Source organism: Eptesicus fuscus, chromosome 10 (genome assembly GCF_027574615.1).
Source record: "Eptesicus fuscus isolate TK198812 chromosome 10, DD_ASM_mEF_20220401, whole genome shotgun sequence".
Taxonomy (NCBI): domain Eukaryota; kingdom Metazoa; phylum Chordata; class Mammalia; order Chiroptera; family Vespertilionidae; genus Eptesicus; species Eptesicus fuscus.
The window spans coordinates 7,755,468-7,778,194 of NC_072482.1; the positions used below are offsets into that span (position 1 = coordinate 7,755,468).

Genomic DNA, 22,727 nt, shown 5'->3' on the forward strand with positions numbered 1-22,727 from the left:
GTGTTCTGGGCCAGGCGACATGGAATCGGGATCTGTGTTCTGGTCCTGGCTTCCATCAGACCATCCTCCAACAAATCCTTATGAGCGGGAGGGACTGAGCTTGGTCCTGGAGTGCAGGGGTACTGGGAGCCATGGCACCAGGCCCTGCCCTAGGGAAGTGTATGGGCTGGAGGAGCTGGGCTAAAGGCCTGGGAGAGGCAGAGAGGAAGTAGGGAGGGCTCGCTGTGAGCTGGAGTTATGTCTCAGGTCTCCCCCACCATAACATAACAATAGCATAACAATGTACACATAGCATAACAATTTACTCTGTGCAAACATTGCACTGAGTGCTTTATATCTTATTTATTGCTCATACAAGTCTATTATTGTTCCCATTTGTCAGATGAGGAAGCTGAGGCTCAGCAAGGTTAACTAAGTTGCCCAAGGATGCCCTGCTGGTTGGGTGTCTGTCTGACCTCTGTGCTCAGCCCCATGCATTCCCAGTTCCCGAGTGTCCACACAGTGGGAGGACACGCAGGACCAGTCACTGCTGGGACAGTCCTGTGCGGCATCCTTTACACTGTCCCTCCTCCGCCTTCCCAGCTCCTGGTACGCACATGTTTATCGATCCTTTTATGCATGTAATGCAAATGGACACTAAATAATTTAGTGAGGTTAACAATGCTGAAATATTAACGGGCTTTTCTCTTTTAATTAGCTGCTCAGAGAATGGCGGACAGGCCTGGGAGTAGGCTCTCTGGGCAGGTGCCTGACCAGCTCCGCCCGGCCTCCTTCTCCCACGGATGATGCTTATGGGCCGCCCCTGTGGACCATCGACCTGGATGAACCCGCCCTCTGTGCTCTCCACAGCGGGGGTTTGCCCTGGCCTCCCCACCCACCGTGCTGGCTTCGGAGCTGGCTGAGCCTGTCCTCTGTTCACGGCCAGCCAGGATGGGCCAGGCGACTTCTCAGGAGCTCTCCAGGTCTGGGGGGCGGCCTCCAATTCTATGAGGGGAGAGCCAGTTTGAAGCAGTCCCACCATCTCTTCTGGCCTCGCCTTCATGCGGGTCATCTGGAGGAGACGCACAGCACACTGTGTCCTGCCCACCCCTGGACATTCTCTCAGGTCATTAGGCCTTGGTCCAAGCCAGCTCCCTCGCCATCCTCCCTCTCACTCCCTGCCTCCCAACCCTTCAAGGGCACACACAGTCGCCTGATAATGTGCCATTGATCCATCGATTGCTCTGTAACATTTCCTGAGCGTCTATTCGTGAACCGCCCTGCCCTCAGCGCTAGGATGCAGAGCGCATGAGGCCCAGCGCTCCTCACTGAAGACGCTCTGCCCTCCCTCGCTGCAGACCACACTGAAGTCTGCTCGCACCACCAGGCCTTCTTTGCTCATCAAAATCAACCCTCTATTCAGCTGACCTCCCCTTTGGCTCCAACCTGAGTGCGTGTGTCACTGACCTCTGAGAGCGTGTGTCACTGACCTCTGAGAGCGTGTGTCGCTGACCTCCGGGTACAAGGGTGCTGTCACTGAGTGTGGGAGCGGGCACAGCGGAGCGGATCAGTGTCCCCATAATGGAGCATAAAACCTCGCTGTGCTCTCGCGTCAGATGCAGGCCTGCTGCTGCTTGCCCAGCCTGCGACTGTTTACAGAGCCGGGCCCATGTGCAGAGCCTGGCGCTTCTGGCAGAGCCAACATCCTGGCAGCCTCCTCTGCTGAGAGCAGTGGACAGTCCATCTGTGCCCAGTCCCGAGGAATGTTCGGCACCACTGCACCCACATCCTGGCCTCATCAGCAGGCACACGGGTTCTGAGAGTGCCAGATTATGCCCATAGACTCTCCATTGTCTGAGCGTCAGTGGAAGTCTGGCCTGCCCGCCATGTGTGGGACTCTGGGACACCAGGCCAGGCCACGGACAGCCTGTAAACGAGGACGCTGAGGTCCCCTGGGGGACACGATAAAGGGACTTCTCCCTGGTGGGCCCCAGAACACTGGGATCAAAACTCTCAACAATGAGGGCACTTGGGGCAACTCTAAGCAGCGCAGGCAGGACACTCGGGAAGAGAGCAGAAAGGCACAGGCCTCAGGTCGGGCATCCGTCACCCAAGGCTGTAACTGCCAGTCTGAGCGGCTGCCCTGGTGGGAGGGGTAAGAGGTAGGGCTCTATCTCTCACCAAATGACTATGTGACCTTGGGCAAGTCATTTATTTAACTTCCTGAAGCCTCAGTTTCTTCATCTGCAAAATGGGGATAATACTACATGAGAGGCTGTAGTGGTAGTAACTTCTGGGCTGTGGTTTAAATAAGATAATGCACATTGGGTACAGAGTACAATGACTATTATCTAGTAGGCGCTCAGTAAATTTCGGTTCCCTTTCCATTTGAAAATATAGTCCGGGACCCTTTGGGAACCTGTTCCAAGGGCCTGCAAGAGGAGGGTGTAAGACGGAATGAGGAGGTCTACTCTGGGGGGAACGACAAGAGCGGTAATCCTGAGGGACCAGAATTTCATGGTGGGCTAAAAGAGCGGACCCCTGGGAGGAAAGCTCTCCCCGGGAGGACAGGCGGAAACCCATCGAGGCAGAGAATAGCTTCTGGAACCCAGGACCTGAGCCCGCCTGGCCTGGGGACATGGGGCCCAAGGACACAGGGTTACTTGGTAAAATGTCCCTGTGTGGGTCCTAGCTATCCAGGCCCTCCAACAGCTGCTGTCCTGGGGACCCCATCACTGCAGTTCACCTGGCCCTGGGCCCCGAGAGCAATCCGGACTAGATATGACCGAGTGCCCATGTGCCAAAGCATGCCTACCTACCCAAGTCCAGGGGAGGAGCAGGGCTGGAGGAGACACAGCCGTGGGCGTGGGTTCTCATCCAGGCTGCTGCCGTAATTGCTGTGTGTCCTGGGGCAAATCATGTAACCCTCTAGTCTAGAGCTTCAGTTTCCTGACTGTAAAATGGGCATGAGTGTTTCCTACTGTGAGTGTTAAATGCTCTAAGAGTGGAATCTACCAGGTACAGCATGGCTGCCTCATAGATACTCCAGAAGTATAGTTAGAAGGAGCAAAATAAAACCAAACTCATACCTCAGGGGTCTGCCAGGAGGAGACCCCTGAGTCTGAGAGTTGCAGCATCATTGCAGTATCCATGAGGACCCCGACAGTCACCTGAGTGACCCTGTCCCCAGGAGCCTGAGGCTCCAGTGTAGCCGTGACCAACAACAGGGCTGGGGCGCGTCCTGGGTGGGACCACAGCCATACTGCCAGGCCCAGCCCCCAACCCAGAACATGGAGTCTAGGCCAGTCCTGAGCCAGGGCATGCAGGGGACAGTGGCTTTGCTGAAGCTAACAACCCCAAAGCCCCACCTGACCCCAAAGCCCAGTAGCTTCCTCGGAACCCCATCTTGGAAGTCCAGGGCACACAGCCTGGGGTCTGCCACAGGCCTGGCTGTGGGAGATGAGGGAAGACACGGGGCTGAGGCACTGGATTTGGGCTGAAATGAACATCTGGAGACCCTGGGCCCTCGGAAAGAAAGGGGTGGTGGCAGGCGAGTGGGAGTCCTTTCCAACTACACCTGCAAGTGCTGACCGAGGCTCCCTCCAACACTGAACTTGACTCAACCAAGTTCGCCATATAAAACAGAGACCAGTAACATTAGGCCCAGAGTGTCGTAAGTGAGATGACACACCAGAAAGTGACGTGTAAACTGTAAAGTTCTGCACAAATCAGGTCTCATTAGGAGCTGAAAAGCCCAAATGTGGCTTCAGGAAGTGAAAACTGGGAGTTAAGAATCAGGCCGTAATGCACCTGTCCAGCCAGTGAAAACAAATTAAAATGATAAAATCCATTGTGGATTTTATCATTTTAAAATTGCGCAAGCCTCGCTCAAACTTTTTTGTAGCAAAACCCGGCAGTGCGAAATGAGAACCATAAAACTGCCCTAGCCTAGGACCTATTAGGCTCTCTCACTTTGGGGGACAGGCCCCAAGGAAACCATTTTAAAGGAAAAAGCAATCCACATAAGGATATTCACGGCTGGGCTATTTAGAAGAAAGGGCAATTGGAGTCTGCCAAACGTGCAGCAAATGGAGAAATGGTGACCAAACGCCAGGGCGTCGATGCAGGGGGTGCCCTGAGGCCATTACAGTGGCAGGGCTGAGGGCTCGGTCAATACCGGCGGACGTGCGCGGGAGATGAAGTCGCCCAAGAAAGCAGAGCGGCCCACTGTTTACCGCTATGTAAAAACATATTGACAGGAATGGGCAGGGATTTAGAATGAACAGTTGATGTTTGATGGTCACTGGGTTTCTTTCTTTTTTTCCTAGGAAGTTGTTTAAGTGGGTAATAATAACAATAACAACACTGAAAGCAAAATCAATCCTGCAGCTGAGAGCGGGTAGGGCCTTAGGCCCAGGACAGAGGGCAGGGGAGGGAAGGACAGTATTTCTTGGGAGCCTACCACCACCAGGCAGCACTCTGACCTCCCCAACCCAGGCCGCAGGGGTTCCTGAGCATCTCCCCACCCAGCTCTGGGGATAGGATTATGGGTGCCCCAACGTGACTGCTTGAAACCTCTTAAAGACGCCTCTCCAGAGCCCTCCAGGCCAGGCCTTCACCCCACCCAACTCAGGAGGGGAGAGGAGGGTTGGCCAGGGGTTAAACACCAGGGAACCAGATGTAAGGGCCTGACTAGCCTTATGCCTCTCTCCATCCACTGAGCTCAGGAGGACAGCCTTATGCTCCCAACACCTGCAAGCCTGACAGCCACTCCTCACCCACCCATAGTGAAAACACACTGTCCCCTGCTGACTGAGTGTCCGCCAGAAACCCGGGAGCCGTCCCTGGCCTCTCCTTCTTCCACACCCGCACCCAGCCACCAGCGAGCCCTCTCAGCTCGACCTCCAAAACTGATGCTGACTCTGACCCCTCAGCCACCACCACCATGTCCTGCCTGGAGAACTACGGCAGCCTCCTGGTGGGCCTACCCTGCTTCCTCCCCTGCCTGCTACAGTCTCTTCTCCACACGCAGCCCGAGGGGTCCCTTTACAACACAGAATCAGATCCCTCTCTCCTCTGCTCAGAACCCTACCGCGGCTCCCAACTTACGGGGAGTCAAAGCCAAGCCTTTCTCAACAGCAGGTTCTCTGCCCTCCTCCCCAGGTTGTTCTCCAAGTGGGCCAAGCCCACATCCACCCCAGGGCCTTTGCACTTCAGCTCCCTCTGCTGGATTGCTCTTCCCAGGTTCCCAGAGCTCTCCCCATCACCCCAGCTCTCTTCAAGAGAGGCCTTCTCTGATCACCCTGCTTAAGACAGCATGGCCGCCCGACCTCCACCCCCTCACTCCCTCTCCCCACTCTGTGTTCTTCCTAACACCCTGCAACACCCGGCATATTAAACTGCCACTTGCTCAATTCTCTGTGCCGCTTTCAAAGTGAACCCCCCCGGAAGGGGAAGCATGTTATACCCCTGAAAAGAATGAACGATCTTATTTTTCAAGGGTCAGTTCGAGAAGCATGAAGTTTAGGAACATATTTTTTTTTTTTTAGCATCAGGTATATTTATAAATCAGGAAATGCCAGACTTGCATTAATTATTCTCATCATTTTTCTCTCCATCACTGAAGGGTTTCTCCCCTTTTTAGGCTAAACTTTTAGAAACCACGTAAGTGGTGTACACTGTCGGCTCTGATTATAATGCTGAGCCTCTGAACAACTTGTAAATGACTTGAACCCAGCAGGTGGGGGGAGAAAAGTGAAGTACTTGGGACGGGGGAGGCCAATTGGACCAGAGTTCAATCACAGCTGGGCCCAGAAAAGTCACTGCCATTAGGAGGCTCCTAGGGGCTGAGGATGGGGGAGGAGGGACTGGCCCTTAGGAGGAAAGTCAGGTCTGGAATGGGCAAAAGGCTGGGTGGGAACACACCTGTCCCCCACCTGTGAAGCAGCTCAGAGGGAACAACGTTCCTGCTCTAAACTTCCCCAGAGGAACACGGCGGGAGGCTGGGATCCGGCCACCCTCTCTCCTGCACCAGGGCTAGGTCCTGCTCCCTTTCCCCCAACAGTGTGCCGCTTGCCTACACCCAGAGCCTCGTGTGACACTTCCGTGGTGGCAGCCTCTGTGACTTACCAGCTTCCTGGGCCAAACCTGGTGCTGGAATCGCTCACTTAGCGGGTGCTCCTCTGAGCAGCCGGAGCGCTCACTCCCCACACGCCAGGCACTGGGCTAAGTGGCTTTCCAGAGTTCCCCGTTTCCTCTTCACCACAGCCCCTGAGGAAGGTGCGATTATTATCGCCATCTTGTGCATGGGGAAACTGAGGCACAGGGTGTCCTCTCCCCACGATCACATAGCTAGGGAGTAGCTACGGCAGAACTTGAACCCAGATCCGGTTCAGAAGCCTCTGCTCCTATCCTTCAGGCCGCACTGCCTCCCTGCACTCCCACCTGAGCCAGAGAGATGATTATTCATCCACTTTGATATATTTAGTTGCTTGCTCCTGAAATTAGACCCTGGTGGTGTCATGGGGCCTGGCACGTCATGTGCCACCGCTGATCTCAGAGCTGCTAGTCGCTGACACCTCGGTGCGAACTTCTCTGCTTACTCCCCTCCCTGGGGGCAATGACAAATGAGGGAAGGAGGTGGGGGGGCTGCAGGACCACTTGGAGGACCCTTCCCAGAATCCTCCTCTGTGGTTGCCATGGCACCACCTCTGCAGAGGCCTGGACCCTGGCGGTGGACCCTGGTGGGGAAGGGAGGGTGAGGTGGGGCGAAAGGAAGTGACCCAGAAGAAAAAGAGCTAGCCTGTTTAGAGGGTCCCTCTGGAAAAGGGGGGTTGCGGAGCCCTCAGAACTGAGACCCTCATCAGGGCCACCCGCGGTGGGAGGGAGAACGGATTCTCAGGAGGAAGGACAAGACAGCAGAGACAGGTGACAGAAGTATGCAGGGGAGGTGGGAGCTTCAGCGAAGAAACTGAGGCACACGAGGAAGATTGAATCCTGCAAGGGCAAGGTACTTGGCAGCCCTGGCCCAGGGCCCAGCGCACAGTAGGTACTTAATAAAGGTCAGCTCAAATGAGACTTCCTGATTAGGATACCAGGAAGCCCCAATTTGCTCGGACCAGGAACATGGACAAAGCATGGAGACGTGCTTGGGGCTCCCCTGGTGAGAGCCTCTGGGTGAGGGCTCCCGCTCGCACAGGCGCTTTTCCAGGGTGCAGGTCCCCTCTGAGCCTAAGCAACTCTGTTCCTGAAAGGCTGGCTGCGGGGGGGCGGGGGGGGGAGGCTTCAGGGGAAGAATAGGCCCCCTGCCACTCAGCCCAGCTGGGGCCGCTGGGGCCCTGCGCCCAGCCCAGCCCCCACCCTGGCACAGGCGCAGCGGGTGAGCGCATGCCTGGCACAGTCCCCAGTGCCTGGGAGAGAGGCTCCAAGTGGGCGGCTTTGTATTTTGTGAAAACCAAATCCACAACTGATCTCTCCAGCCAAGCAGGGCCTGCTGGGAAGGCTGGCGGGCCTCTCTTCCCGTCCCCCTGCTGGGGCCCACCTCCCCCAGGAACCATGGGGAGCACCAGCTGCCACCCTGGCTGGCATGGGGGCTGACGGGCCGGGCCTGGGCCCCGCTCCCGAGTGCCAGGGTTTGCCCCCTCCCCACCCTGACCCCCTTCCTGCCTAGAATAAATTGGAATACAAATCAGAGGGAACCGCTCTCCTCTGTTTGAACAAATTGCTATGGATTCCTCCCTGTCTCAGGTCAGGGCTCACGATGGGGGATATTTTCACTCGCCGACTGCTAATAGACTCGGGAGAAGCTGCTGGATCGATGGAGGCCGGGAAAATTAGCCCGGAGCTCCAGGCCAGCCTTGGCCTGTCCCTGCCCCCACGCCAGGACTCTTGGAAGAGATGAGGCAGCCATAACCCAGGCTGGACATAAACACCAGCTGACGGCCTGTTCCCTTCCCCTTCCTGGGAACCAACGCAAGAGAGTCCAGGAGAGGCAATGGGGAAAAGGTGGACCCAGAGAGGCCCCCAAAGAGATCTGTAGTCCCCCACAGTCAAGCATGGCCCCCTGAACATATCTCCATGTTCTTCTGTGCAACATCAACGTGCATATACACACCTTCAGCACATGCATGCCCATGTATACTTACATGTGCACAAAAATACAGATAAAGTGTACGCGCAAGGTAGAGGGAACATAGGAATGTACTTCAGCTCCTGTGGAGGTACCCAGTGCGAGTAGTTTACCTAATGCCACTGGTTCTACACGCACACATGCATGCATACAAGCAAACACATACATACATGCTTACACACACACTCCCCTCTGTAAATTAGAGCCGAGATCTGCCATGGGAGATAGATGTGGGAGAGAGGGTTTGTCCACTGGCAGGCAGAGCAGTACCCCTAGCGTGGCGTGACCCTTCGCCTCTGGTTACCGGTTTCTGCCTCTGAACACTGAGCATTCAGGGCCAGGTGACCGCTAAGCCCCATACCTCTGACCTTTCATAGTTCCCAGCCGGGCTGCCTATTGGCTGTGCAGACTGAGGACTTCTCTGCCCTCTCTCAGCCTCAGGTTTCTCTTCTGACAAATGATGAGATTTGCCCCAAGATCTCTCCTGGCTTTGTCACTTTATAAGCCTGTGACTCTCCATCATCCCTCTGTCTTGTTCTCCGCTGCATCCTCAGCACCCAGAACAGTGCCGGGCACATAGAGAGAGCTCCAGAAAAATGTGGTTAATTACTTAATTAATCTCAGGTCCCAGGTGGTAGTGAAGGGACTGAGAGAAATTCACAACAGGATGGAGGCGCCGCTCTGATCTGGACTCATAGGCCCAGGGGTATTCAGGGTGCAGACTAGCCAGGTCATTACCCACGGAGGCTTCTTCCTGCAGAGGGAAGTGGACAGAATGCAGTCGGCCTAATTACCCACACAGCATCCTGCCTGCGGAGAAAGGGCAACCGTCCGTTGTCAGAAACGGTCCCCACCTCTCTCTTCGTTTTGAATTGAGCTGGTGGGACGCTAATGATCATGCCCCATGGCAGTGACCAAAGGGCCCTGGAGACCGGGTTTGTCCTCAGTGACCCCCAACCCTGTGAGGCCCCTCAATCCTTCAGGGAGAGCCTGGGCTCTACCAGGAAGGTCTTGGGGAAATTGACGGGCTGAAGCTCTAGTCACAGAATCCGAGGAAGTAAATGAGGAGCTCACAGGTCTGGTTTTCCGCCCGGAATCAGGGCTTCCGCGTGCCGCCCAGAAGACAAGACCTGCGAACAAAGAGCTCAGCCAAACAGGCTGGTTCAGAAGAGGAAAACAGAAGGCGAGGCAGGAGGTAGTCCACGCTGCCGGAGCCCCGCTCCCCTGACCACGGCCATGCACAGCGCCAGCACCTGAGGCCGGTCACACTGCCTTCGAGTGCAGCCTGCGAGCTAGCGAGCGCCAGGAATTAACACCCCAGGAGCAGCCTGCAACCAGTGACAGATGGGAGCTGGTGTACGCCTGCCCCAGCTCCCTCACCAGGATGGGCGGACTCTGGAGTGTGTGTTTTACGCAGTGTCCCCCAGGTCCCTAGGGAGACATGGAGGTGACTCACTTGACAATGCACCTTGTTTTGGTTCCCTTTGCTTTCCTGTCTCATGTCTTCATTCCCCTACCTGAGCTTCCTGCACTCACCTCCCAAATAAACTACCTGCACGTGGCTCCTTACCTCAGGGTCTGCTTCTGGGGGACCCAAACTGGTACCCCTATTAAATCCCTCACGTGGTCACAACGCAGGGCCCTTGTTTTGTCACACACACACACACACACACACACACACACACACACACACCAAATACCCTACCACACTCCTCTACCTCCGCCTATCACTTCTCTGGAAACCTCCTCACCTGAATTCCAGTCCTCAAGATCCAACTCGTCTGATCAACCAGCCTGAGCCACGGGGAAAGGCTTGAGGGCTGCGGGGAATTCCCAGAGCAACCTTCCTGAATCAGGCCGGGTGCCTGCGGGCTAGCGGGTCGGCTGCCCTAAAGTGGACCATGGGCTGTGCGCAGAGACTAGCAGCAACCTCCAGGTCACAGAGCCACGCTGGCTGCCTCCTCCCTGGGCCTCCTGACATTCTATTAAGGGCTTCTAACATCTAACCAGGAGTCCTGGACCCAGAACAAGTTTGGATGCAATTAGCCTAGGGATAAGAACTGGGGCTTACAGGGGTGGGAGGAGGATTGTAGATTTATAGGCCTAAAATGAGCATATAAATACCATGTAGACATGCCCCGGCTCCTCCGAGCCTACAAGGTTATGTAGGAGAATGAGAAAGATCCAGATGTGGAGTCCCTTGGCATAGCTTTTCATTTCAGCCTTAGTACCTAATTGCTGTGTGTCCTTAACAAGCCACTGATGGTCTCTGGTCTAGTCTCTTGCTGCACTGAATCTCAAAGATCTGCTTCTGGGCCACTTGAAGCCACTGGCTGGCAGTTGTGCTCTCTCCTTGCCACACCCTCGGGCCCCACCTCCTGACCTTTTCTATGTCTACCCTGTGGCATATTCTAGAAAGGAGAGTAGAGCCAGACCTTGCCACAGCACAGAACTGCAGCTTGCCTGTGGGCTTACGGATTTTGCTGGAAGGTAAACTGACCTCCCCAAGGTCACCATTCCAGCAGAAACCAGAACCAAACCCAGGGAGATGAGGCCACCAGAATCTAGCTCCCTCCCCACCTCTATCTTCCCGATGTCTCTCTCAGAAAAGCGAAAAGCACCTCGTTAAGGGTTACTTAACAATCTCACAGGAAAAGTCTCAGGGCCAAGGGCCAAGGAGATATTCAAGTTCAGCTCAGGGGCCTCAGCTCCTGAATCTTCCTGAGAAGAGATTATGTTACAGCAAGTTGCATTAAGGTAAGACAATGAGAAGAACTTCCCAACAACAAAGGACCACAGACATTGAGAACCGAAAGATGAGCTAGATCACCTCTGCAGTACTTTCTGGCCCGTGGCTTCTGGCGTAGCCCCTCAGTTTTTGTTCCCCCAAATCAGGGGGTCCACAGAGCTCTCCTGTGGCTGGGACTGAAAGGAGCCATTGCCAGAGAGGAGAGGTGCCAACCAGCAGAAATCAACCACCTCACGAGTTGTGAGTGGTGCGTGGGGTGGGAAGGAGGGAAGGAGAGCACTGCAGACAGGAAGCTGGGACCCTCACATGAATGTTTTGTTTAACCCAGCAAGTCTCTCCCCTGCTCTAGGTCTGTTTTCTATAAATTCCTTCTGGCATCCTCAGACCAGCCAAAGCCCCTCCCCGCCCCACGCCCCCCCCCCCCACCACCACCACCTGAGCTAGGCTGGCAGGGGGGAGGGAGACGGGGGGGAGGGGAGTGGTGTTCACAGATCTAAATCCTCTCTCATTTCAAGAAACACCAGCTGACCCTGAGTAAGGGATTTGTGATAAAGACTGGACATTATCTACCCAATATCCATTCTCCCCTTCGTTCTAACTAAACCCTGATATTCTGTTAGGTGAGAATGTGCCCATCGAAAAGGCATTTCTCAGCCTCCCTTGCAGCTCAGAATGGCCCAGTCATGGGGAGGGGTTTCTGAAAAAGCTTCTTAAAGGAAACGGACTCAGCTGGTACGCCTGTACTTTTAAATGTCCTTCTCTTTCTCCTAACTGGAATGTGTCTTTTTTTATTTTGTAATCCTCATGTGATGATATTTTTTCCATTGATTTTTAAAGAGAATGGAAGTGGGGAAAGGAGGGGGAGAGAGGGAGATAGAATAAAGCATCGATGTAAGAGAGACACATCGATTGGTTGCCCCCAACATACACCCTGATCAGGGCCAGGAATCAAACCTTCAACCCTTCGGTGCACAGCCGACGCTCTAACCACTGAGCACCCTGGCCAGGGCTGGAATGTATCATGATGACTGAGCGGGGCAGCCCGTGGGTGATTTTGTGGCAAAATGCTTTAAGCCAAGGGTTCCCAAACCTTGTTGTACGTGAGAATAACCTTTCGATCTTTAAAAAAAAGGCTAATGCCTGTTTACCATGCCCAGATAGTCTAATTTCATTGGTAAGAGGTATGGCCTAGGCCTTGGGGTTTTTAAACACTCCCCAGTTTGAAGCAAAGTTTGAGAACCGCCCCCGTAAGCAGAGCAGAGTGACAAGCGGAAAGGAGCCTGGGTTTCTAGTGACCAAGAAGCCACCACGCAGCCATGGACAGCCTGCCACTCAACTTTCATTTGCTGGAGCCTCTCTCCCGAGGCCTTGTTTCTAGGAACAGAGATTCCTGACTCCACGGCGCAGCCCAGGCAACAGAAACGGCCGACATGGCCATGGAGCCCCCCTCAGAGCCCCCGGCGGGCCCTGGACTCGCCATTCGGCAGGCTTGAGTTCAAAGCCTGACTCTGCTACCTGCCAACTGCAGGGCCTTTGGCAAGTCACTCGAGCTTCTCCAGCTGAGAAATGAGGGCCCTGGAAAAGGCTGCGTTCTCCCGCTCCCCTGCCTGCTCCCGGGGCGCAGGTGCCCTCGCCCCTGCAGCCTCAGCTCCCGCCACCCTCCCAGACCCTTAGCAGGCGCCCGTGATGATGTGCTTGGTTGACACTGAATTGCTTCCATGTGGTCCAGTTCTGAAATTTTCATTTATTTATGAACCTAATGGAGAGGAGAATAAACAAAAGGGCCACGTTTCAAAAAGGTAACAATTTACCTCGTGCAAACCAATGAGGGCAGCACCTCCGGGCAGATTCGTTCAGCGCCCCCGGATTTGGGACGGGAAATGCCCTGGTGAGAAGCGGGGGCCCGTCTCCCAAGCTCCCAACCTGGACCGTGGTTAGCACTCCTAAGACAGGAAGTCTCCGTCCATCATTTAAAAATAACAAGCATGTGTGTGTGTGTGTGTGTGTGTGTGTGTGTGTGTGTGTGTGTTAAAGACCCCAGGGCCCACACGAGCTTGATAGAAACCAAGCTTGGGCAGTGACCTGGAAAACCCAGAAATGCCCTCAGAAAGCTCCGGGGAAGAAGACATCTGTTTGGGCTGACTCATTCCGATGCACTGTCTCCACCAGATGCGCCTGAGAGCCAACTGGAGAGCTCTCGCCACGCAGCTGCCTCGATGCCACCTGCAGAGCTTCTGATCCAGGAGGCCCGAGCAGCCAGGCATCTGTTGTGGAAAAGGCTCCCCAGGTGGTTCTGACAGGCCACCGGGGTGGAGAAGCACTTCCCTACACAGCTTCCCATCTCCAGGTCATCAGTGTATCTCGGCGGCGTGTCTGGGACCAGACAGGAACCTGAGGTGGGATCTCCGAAGCCGGCCGAGCAGCCCCCTCGTGCCTGCCCCGTCACCAGCCCCTGCGGTCACTCACCCCTGCGGCCGCAGCTCCCCACAGGCATCGGCTGGGAACCAGGCCCGCTGGGCTGGGAACTGCCGTCACCCTCCCCGGCCTGCCACATATCTCAAAAGCGCAGCCCGCACCTCCAGCTTCCCCATGCCACCCACGCCCGGAGCTCCCTGCCATCTGCCTGCCACCGCTCTGCTCTCGTGAAACAGAGTCCCCGCGGTTTGCCTGCGAGTTTACAAAGTGCTGTCACTTGGACTTCTAACTCCAAAGGTGGAAGTGACTGAACCAGTCTTCCAGGCAGGGAAACTGGGGCTCAGTGAGGTGAGACTATTGGTCCAGGGTCCCTCAGAGGCAGCCAGCTGCCCACCTGGTCCTCCAACCCAGGTCTGCCCATTTGCGTCCAGCCCGCCTTCCCGCATGGCCATGCCATTCAAAGGTTGCTCCATGGGCCCGCAGCACTGGCATCACCCCAGAGTTCGTTAGAAATGCAGACTCTCCGCACTGACCCGGATCTGCAGGCCCCAGGGCACCCCTGCTGGGCCCTCAGGAGCCGCTCTGTGCGGCAGCTGCCTCCCTGCCAGCCTCCAGTCCCCAGATGGCCCTTCCTCCCGTAGACTCTGTCCTCTCTCCTGGCTTTCCAGTCCCTGTCCCCTAGGTCCCCTCCTACCTCCCTGCTCTGTATCCACTCTCTCCTCCCACCCCAGGGTGCTGGTCTCAGCCCCCCTCCTCTCTCACTCCACTCTCTCTCTCCTGGCAATTTTACTTCACTTCATGGTTTCAGCCCACAGCGGTTCTGTGCACATAACCCAGATGGCAAATCTACCTCTTAGAGCGGGTCTCTGTCCTGAGCACCAACACTCATGTCCACCGGCCCATCAACATCTCTCCCAGACATCCCACACCAGAACCCCACGAAGTTCAAAACTGCACTGGCATTGTCAGGGAAGTAAAACTGCTGATGGAGGCCTTGCTCAGGGCCAGCTCAGGGTTTCCCAGGTGCGTTGTCATGGCACGCTCATCCCAAACCCACGCGGTGGGTATGATGCGGTCCATCTGACCAGTGGAGAGGACACGCCTCAGAAAGCAGATGGAACTAGGGCTCTCAGCTGATGCAGGCAGAGCTGGGGTTCAGACCTGGGTTTCTGAACGCCAAACCTCAGGGCATTTCTGCTCCCATCCCTTGCCTGGGCTCTTCCTGATGCACGGAGGACCTAATGATTGCATAGTCTCCTTCCTCGTCTTTTGCAAGAGTCTCTAACTGGCTTCCTTCCCCCACACCTAACCCTCTACAGTCTATTCTCTACATGGCAGCCGGAGGGATTCTATTAAAATGGTGTTAGTTCATGTCCCTCCTCTGCTCAAAACCCTCCCACGGCTCCTCAACTCAGAATAAAAGCCCAAGTCCTTATGTAGCCTTACATAGCCTTCAACAATCAGGCCCCACTAACTCTCCAACCCCACATCCTATTCCCCTCCCCTTGGCTCTCTCTGCTCCAGCCATACCCACTCCTCCTTGTGGCTAAACAAGCCACTCATGCTTCTGCCCCAGGGCCTTTGCATTGACTGCCCAGAATGCACTTCCGGCAGATATCCACCAGGCTTTCTCCCTCTTCCCCAGGCATCTTCCAATCTCTGTTCTGGTGGCACCAACTCAAGGACCCGCCCCCTGCCACCACCACTGTATATGAACTTGAACCACAGTCCACCATTCCTGGTCCCCTTCGGTGCTTTTCTCTTTTTCACAGAACGCATCACCATAGCAACATTATATACTTACTCATTGACTTGTTAACTACCTGTCTCCCTCAGTGTTAATGTCAAGTCTAGGAGAGCAAAAGCGTGTTTTTCTCCAAATATCTCAAGAGCTCCAAACAGAACCTCCACTCGTATGTTTGTGGGTTGACTGCAGCTCCTGTACCCAGACTCTCCGGTCCGTTCTCACAGCCACCACCTGGGTCAAGTTCTCACTACACTTCCCTGGACCTCCCCCTGACCCTGGCATCCTCAAACACACCATGGCAGGGCCACCCAGCCTGAAATACAGCCCACATCAACCCATTTCTCTCTCAAGGCCCTCCCAGCAGCTTCTCCCAACCCAGGATTCCAGCCTACTCCCCCAAGCACCGGCTTTGCCATCCGCAGATCTGGGTCTGAGCCCAGCTCTGCCACTCGGACAAGGAGCTTCTGAGCCCTCAGTTTTCTAGTCGCTAAAATGGGCTATGAATGACTCTCTCAGGGCTGTGGGGAGGATGAAGGAAGACAATGCGCATTCCTGATCTCAGCCAGGCAGTAAGCATTAGCGATTTTTATTACTATGCCTGTACCGTTCCAACTCTGACTGCCCAATTCCCTTTCAACATACGCTCCAGCCCAGCAGTGACACTGCTCCCCACACACCCGGTGCCTTATCCTCCGTGCCTTTGCCTCCTCCTGGGATGCCCTTCTCAGTCCTTTCTTCCTTTTGTCAAGGACAGTTCAAGTGCCCCCTCCTCCACAAGCCCCTGGCAGTCATTCCCTTCCCCTTCGAATTCCCCGAAGCTCTTTATCTGCCCTTGCCTCCTGGCATTTATCAAGATCTCCCAGGAGCCACCATCTTGTATGTGAGTCCCCGCCCCTTCTCCTTGAGGGCAGAACCTCCATCTCATTCATCTCGGCAGCCCTGTCAATTCCCAGAACAGGGTAGGCTCAAGGGAAGTACTAATTAGAGAGTTAATGCGTGGTGAGGGGCGCACCATACTGCTTTCCTGCCCCCAACTCAGAAGATCCACTGGGATCGATGTCCGAGCCACCTCTTACCAGCTGTGTGACCTTTAGCAGGTCACTCAAACTCTTGTTCGGAACCTCGGTTTCCTCATCTGTTAAATGGGGGCAACAGGACCTGCTATGTTGACCTCTCAGAATATTATGGGAATCAATGGAGAGAGAATGAAAATGCTTGTAAGGCACGTGGCACTTACACACCAACCCAGGATTGTTGTTACAACCAATGATTCTCCCTGAAAGGTTCCTTATTCTTTGCACAAAAAGGTGCCTGAAGGAGCCATCACTGAAGGCGTGGCAGGATGTCAAGTGAGTTTTACATTCTTCCTGATATCTTTATGTATTCTCTGATTGTTTTTGCAAAGAGCACGTGTTACTCGTAAACCTGGGGAAAGGAACATTTCATGGTTTAAAAAAACAAAAATGATTCACTTCTTTGAGGTAGGCATTGCTCTTGCCACTGTATCAGTATTTAAAGGCAACAGGAACCCCCTAGCAGCTAGTACCTGCCATCAGCAGATGCATGTCTGCAAAGCAGGGTCTCCTGATGATGGGGAGGAAGATGCAGGAGAGGGGCCACGCACCAGGTTCACAAAGAGGCAGCACTGCCAGGGCAGGAGCCCCGGCTCTGCACACAGCCCCACCTGGACAGGAACCCACGGAGCTGAGCCTCCCCCATAGGCTCTCCTCTGGCCTGGGGAGTAGGAAGTGTGGCTTTGGCCTCAGGTAAATGCCCTGGGACACTGGGAGGGAAAACATGAGAGCTGGAGGGAGGCATGGAGCTACAGAAGGCCTAGGGAGTCCCCTTGGGCTCCAGGCTAAGGAATTAGAGTAAGACTCATCCCTCTGGAGCCTTGAGGCCAAGAGAGCCCAGGAAAAGCAATAAGCAATGTGGCGGCCAAGCCCGCCCCCTGCTGGCCACATCTGGAGTGGCAGAGCCAGGTGCACAGGGCCGGGTCCTCAGGTACACACCCCTGCACCTGGTACCTAGTCAGACTGTGTCCTGAGGCAAGGTAGGGGTGGGACATGTCTCTTCCAGGACTGAGAGGCCCCAGATCCCATCTCTGGTCCCCTGTCTTTGCTGGTGGGGTATCTCCTGAGCCCAGCCACAAGGAGATGCAACGCTGGAGTGGGGAGGGGTGAGGAAGGCAGAATTGGGGGCAGTGAGGGGAGGATGTGAAGTGGAGAGGAGGGTGCACCACACTCCTGCCTCTGTCTCATTCCTCCCAGGCCCGCCTCTGCCTCCTGGGCAGCCAGAGAAGCCACGGCTGCTACCATTGCCCGGATTTCCACTCCCACACCCAGGTATTGATTTCCTGCATCATTCATTTGCCGGCCTTGGCTGCTGTGATTAGCTCCCTCCATTCTCCCTGTGGAGCCCCCCGCCCGTCCCTCCATGTTCCAGCAAAGCAGAGCTAATACCAGGCTTTAAATGAGGCTTTGCCACCCGGCCCCAGCAGCTCACAGCCAAGCTCGGCCAATTACAAGGAGGCCCTTGGTCTGTCTGCAGCCGCCCCCTCAAGGGTGCTTTCCTGGCTAATATAATCCTCTCTAACCACCCCCACCACCTCCGGAGCCCCCGCCAGCCAGGAAGCACAGATTCTTAGGATGAGGCATCATGCAGATCTTGACCCTAAGGGGAGGGGGGCGCCTCTTGAGTCTGACTCCAGAACTGGGGAGCCCTCAGGCAGGCTCAGGGGCCAACATCAATGGGGGGATACAGACAGTGCTGGCAAAGCAAACAAAAGCGCCTGGATTTAGGGACCAAGACCCTCTCCCTCCTGCAGTTGCTATAACTGAGAAGGAAGGAAGGACAGAGGCATGGACCTTCTTGAGGACATTTGGAAAGCCCTAAGCTTTCTGTCAGCCCTGAGGGGACCAGAGTTTTCCAATGCGATGCCTTCTCCCAGGGGAGAGTGGGAAAGGACAGGCAGTTTCTAGGCCTGGGTGGAAACTAGTGAAAATCCCGAGTGCCCACGCCTAGATCAACACCCAGAAGGCGGCGCTGGGAGGCACGCTTCCTGAAATTCCTTCTCCGCACCCTCAGTGGAGGGAAAAAAAACCTGACTTGGTGATAATTCTGTAAGCTATGTTGCTCTTGTCAAATTATTCAACATCTGTCTTCATGTTCCCACAAAAATTAGCATAGGATAGTAGTTTCTGATGACACCTTTGGTGAAATATTTTGACTTCTACCAGTAAGTTGCAAACAACCTGTCTTAAGGATAATGTCAATTCCCACTCCTGCATATTAAATAGTCCAGAGGTTTGTTGTGTTTTTGTAAGGGAGAGGAATCCCTTCAACCCGTCCCTCGCTGGAAGTCAGGCAGCTATGGGCGGAGATGAGCCAGGGGAGGTGGTAACCTCATGAAGGATACTCCTCCATCCCTTGGCTACTCCCTTTGCCCAGAACTAGGCCTCTGGGGCAGCCCACCACCCTGGCCTGCCGGAAAGCAGCTTACAGGATCCACCCTGGAGCACAACAAACTGGGCCCGGAGATTGGGAGGCTGGGAGGAAAGAGGGAACCAGCTCCAAATGGACCATCTGGTCTGGTACTCAGCTGCTAGAGCATCTGTGCCCCAAAGAAGAGTGAAGCCACCTGGCCAGTTTGAGAGCACTTCCCCGATCCCATTGCAGACAGAGCAACTCAGGTCCGGCAAGAGGACCCTCAGAGGGAAGCTGCCTCCTACCAGCCTCAGCAGAGGCTCCCAGCTCAGGCCAGATTATGGCGGGGTTTGCCCTCCACATCCCAGTCTTCCTCCCTCTCTCCAATTCAGCTTCCATGTTTGCTAATCTGCTCCTCCCTCAGCCACACAGGCCTGGGAGCAGAGGGGAAGGGGCTGGTGGTTCCCTCCCCAGGGCACACTTCTTTTTTGTGTGTCCTGAGTAAAAAGTGCCTCCCTCCTCACGGCCAGGGCAGCCACTGGGCTTCCATCCTCCTCTCTCTTCTGCATCCTGAGGTCCCCTATCTATAGACACCAGCCTAAGACTCCGTGACTCACCCTAAGCAGAGACCCTCAAAGAATGCCCAACTGCCCTGTGCAAACCATCTTAGGGAGACACCTGGGAAAGAAAGAATTTCAAGAAGCATTTCTTCAAACTCCCCCCAAACCATGGCCCTTCATTCTTGCAACAAATATTTGCTGAGCTCCTGCTGTGTGCCAGGCACCATGCTGGGTGCTGGTATACAGGGATGGACACACCTGACCATTTCTCATCTACACTCCACTCCTTCTCAAGTTGCTTCATCTGCTTTGTGAATAGAGGGAAAGTCGGGGAGGGAACAGAAAACCAGCTCTCCATACTACTCCTTACCCCAGCCCCAGCCGTGCAATGGTTCTCTCTGGCTATATCTGGCCAAAGCTTCACAAGGAACTCAGTAGCCTCCTGCTAGCCTCCTCTGCAAACTAGATCTTCCTTTCTCTCCATCCACCTCCATAAAGACTTTGCACCCAGCAACTCCCCTGAGGCCCCCGTCTTTCCCTGGAGCCACGCTCTCGAAGGGCAGGTGGAAAGAAAGTCATCCAAGAGTCAGGTGTTGGCCCCAATGCACACAATCCACTTAACTCACTCTGCGTGAGAGAGCTTGGACTCAGGGAGGGGAGAAAACACCCAGAAAGGGGGCAGATGAGCCAATGACTCAACCCTCTGAAGGCCCCAGCGCACTCTGAAATCAGGGTCTGCAGAGACCACTGCACCTGTCTCCCACTCCCTGCCCTCACTGCTGGGGTTTCCAGGCTAGACTCTGAGGAGCTTCCTCAAGATGTGCCCCATGCAGCCCTGGAGAAGGCTGGAGGCTGGAGAAGGTGGAGGGAATGGCGGAAAGGGATGGCCGGGAGATGGGCATGCCAGATCTGCCCAAGGGCACTCAGAGGGAGGACAGAGTGGGGGGCGGCAGCAAACAGGAGGGCTCTCAGTCACTCTCCAGACCTCCTGGGTGTGGTGAGAAAGAGGGGGAGACCTCACGGGTGTCCCTCTTTAGTCTTCCTCCTAAGGAACAGTGAGGCTGAAGGGAAACCTTCGGGAAAGAGGAAGACGCCCCTTCCCTCCCTCCTCCCCCCCCAATCCCTGGTGTCCTTCCCTGTCCTGCGGGGCTGAGGCCTCTGGGACCCACTCAGTCGCCTCCTCCCCACAACCCAGCCTCTCTCATTCTTCCTTGTCTTTCCTTTTCTGGCCTATATATAAAGGGCCAGGCAGTAAGAGACACACAAACTAATTAAGAAGCAGAGTTTGGCCAGATGCCTGGGCCAGCCTCCCCAGGGAATTAAACCCAAGCAAGTCACCTCCCAGAAACCCCTCAGGGCACCCCTCCCTCTTGTGAGGCACCCCCAGAAGGAGGCATTTAGCATCTGCACCTGAGGCTGGTGGCCAAAAACGTATGGGGAGGGACAAAGCCTCTGACCCCCACCAATAGAACTGGTCAAACTCCCCCCTACCCCCCAATCTTAAAGGCAGGAACTACGCCCTCAACCTCAGAAAGAAAGAGAATCCTCCCACTCCAGCTCACATCATTCAAAAGTGGCCTACACAGACTGCCCTGCAGTCAGCAGAAAGCAAAGTAGGGGCCACTGGGCCCAGAGACTGACTTTTTGTGCTGTGGGGTGGGGGCATTTCGGGCTGCCAGAAGTCAGAGGGAGGGTCCCTGAGAGGGATGGTGCCTGTTCTGGGGACCTTTCCCGGGGAAACCCACGGAAAAGACGGGATAAGGGGTGACTGGAGTCCCCTTAGCGCCCAAAAGCGAGGCGTGGGGACGCGGGAGCAAAGCTGCCGGGCAGAAGGCAGCGTTTGGAGGCGTAGCGGGTGGGTGTGTGCCTTGTCTGCGTTTTGGGGGGACGGTGCCTGAGTGTGTGTGTGTGTGTGTGTGTGTGTGTGTGTGTGTGTGCGTGTGTGTGCGCGCGCGCGCACAGGGAAAGGAAGGTGGGGCTGGGGTTCTGTAGCTGGGAACCGGAGGCAGGAAGAACTGGCTCCAGAGAGGTCCGAAAAGAGATGCCGGGCTTTAGGCTCCGGATCCAGAGGATGTGGCAACCGCTCGAGTTGTCAAGAAGCGATTACAAGAAGCGAAGCCTCTCTGAGATCGCGGAAGGCGAGCCCGCGGCTCCGTGGCGGTGCCGGCTGCCAGCTCTCGCGCAAACCACGCGCAACTCCGGGTCACACATCGCTCGGCTTCCACTCCCGAGGCCGAGCCGGGGTAAACCAGGCTTCGGTGCAAGTCGCTGCCCCAGCCCCCGGGTTGCGATCTGTCGGAGTCCCCGGAGCCGACTGGGTGCCCTCCGGGGTTCGGAGTCACTCCCGCCCCTGACAGGGTGTGAGAAAGTGGGTGCCTCCCCCTGGCATCACCAGCTTCACGCCAGACCCTACGACCCGCCTCTGAGCTCCGAGCAGCTCGTCGGTCTTCTTGCGCCCCGGAAAAGGGCGGGGACCCGGGCATCCCCTCCAGAGTGCGAGCCGGGGTCCCCACCAAACCCCGGCAACGCGCGCTTTGCGCCTCTTGCAAAGTTTCCGCCGGTGCTAAGCGGCGTGCCGCGGGACGCGGGCTCTTACCGTAGACTCCCTGTCCTCGGCAGTGGAAGGGGATCAGCGCCAGAAGTAGAAGGCAGGTCACCTCCATCTTCACGGCCGGTGCTTCATCCCCGCGAGGCGGCGCAGCCCGAGAGGCGGCGGGGGGCGCATCCGCCGGGGCCCCGCGATGCCCCCTGCGGCTCCCCCTGCTCGGAGAGGCGACGGGGACAGGGAGACTGAGGAGGCGGCGGCAGCGGCGACGCGGATGGCTCCTCCGGCAGAGCCGCGGCCCTGGTGAGGACGCAGGGGGCGCGGGCCCGGCCCCGGGTGCCTCCGCACGCCCCGCGCAGCCGCCAGCGCCCCGGCCCGAGGAGCCCGGCCGCTGAGTCTCCCCGTGTCCCCAGGGCTCTCCTCTCGGGGTACTGGGCGCCGGGGACCCTCTTCGGCCGCGGTTCTTCGATCCAACAGGCCAACGACGACTAATAAACTTGTCGTTTCTGCGCCCAGGGGACGCCCCTCCGCTGATCGGGGGCCGGGAGGCCAGGCTCGGTGCGGGTTAATCTGCGGTCTCCAGTCCTGCGGCGGGTGCTGGGGGCTCAAGAGCCCGACCCTAGGGGGCCGGACTGGGCGCCCTCCCAGGGGCGAAGGAGCCCGGGCCCTGGCCCTCCTGAGCGGGCGAGCAGCGTGGGCTGGACTCGGCCGAGGGGAGAGAGCCCGGTGCCCCGGGCCGCGAAGTTAGCTGAGCCCGGAGGAGCCGGGAGAGGAATCGCACCCGGGCGCCCCGCGGGAATCAGGAGAGCAGTTCCAGTCAAGACAGACCACAGGAAGCGGGGAGAGGACGAAAGTTTGAATCGTTTGAAAAATATTCGCGCTCTCGCCGAGGCCCGGGCTGCAGCGCGGGCGTCGCTCGCCACCTCCCCTCGCTGCGCTCGGCTCCTGCGGTCTAGCCGCGGCCGTGGAGCTCCGGGTTCGGTGCTCTCCGGAGAGCGGGGCTGCGCCGCGCCCCAAGTTGATCGTCCCTGCCCCCGCCCGGCGCCCGGACTGGCGGGGGCCCCGAGCGGGAGGGGCCGGGCCGGGCTCCGCGCGCGGCGGCCGCTGGGCTCCGGGCCGCGGGAGCGCTCCGCTCGCTCCGCAACTTGGGCTTCACTGTGCTGCTTTTCCCCCTTCGG

At 56.5% G+C, this 22,727-nt stretch overlaps 1 protein-coding gene across 1 annotated transcript in view; it reads right to left on the bottom strand.

Annotated features, from left to right (window-relative positions):
- Nucleotides 1-21,667, bottom strand: part of MDGA1 (MAM domain containing glycosylphosphatidylinositol anchor 1) — a 52,422-nt gene extending 30,755 nt beyond the window's left edge. Inside the window, exon 1 of the mRNA XM_008151954.3 lies at nt 21,601-21,667. Coding sequence (XP_008150176.2) covers nt 21,601-21,667 — 67 coding nt within the window. The remainder of the gene's footprint in view (nt 1-21,600) is intronic.
- Between the last annotated feature and the right edge of the window lie 1,060 nt (nt 21,668-22,727).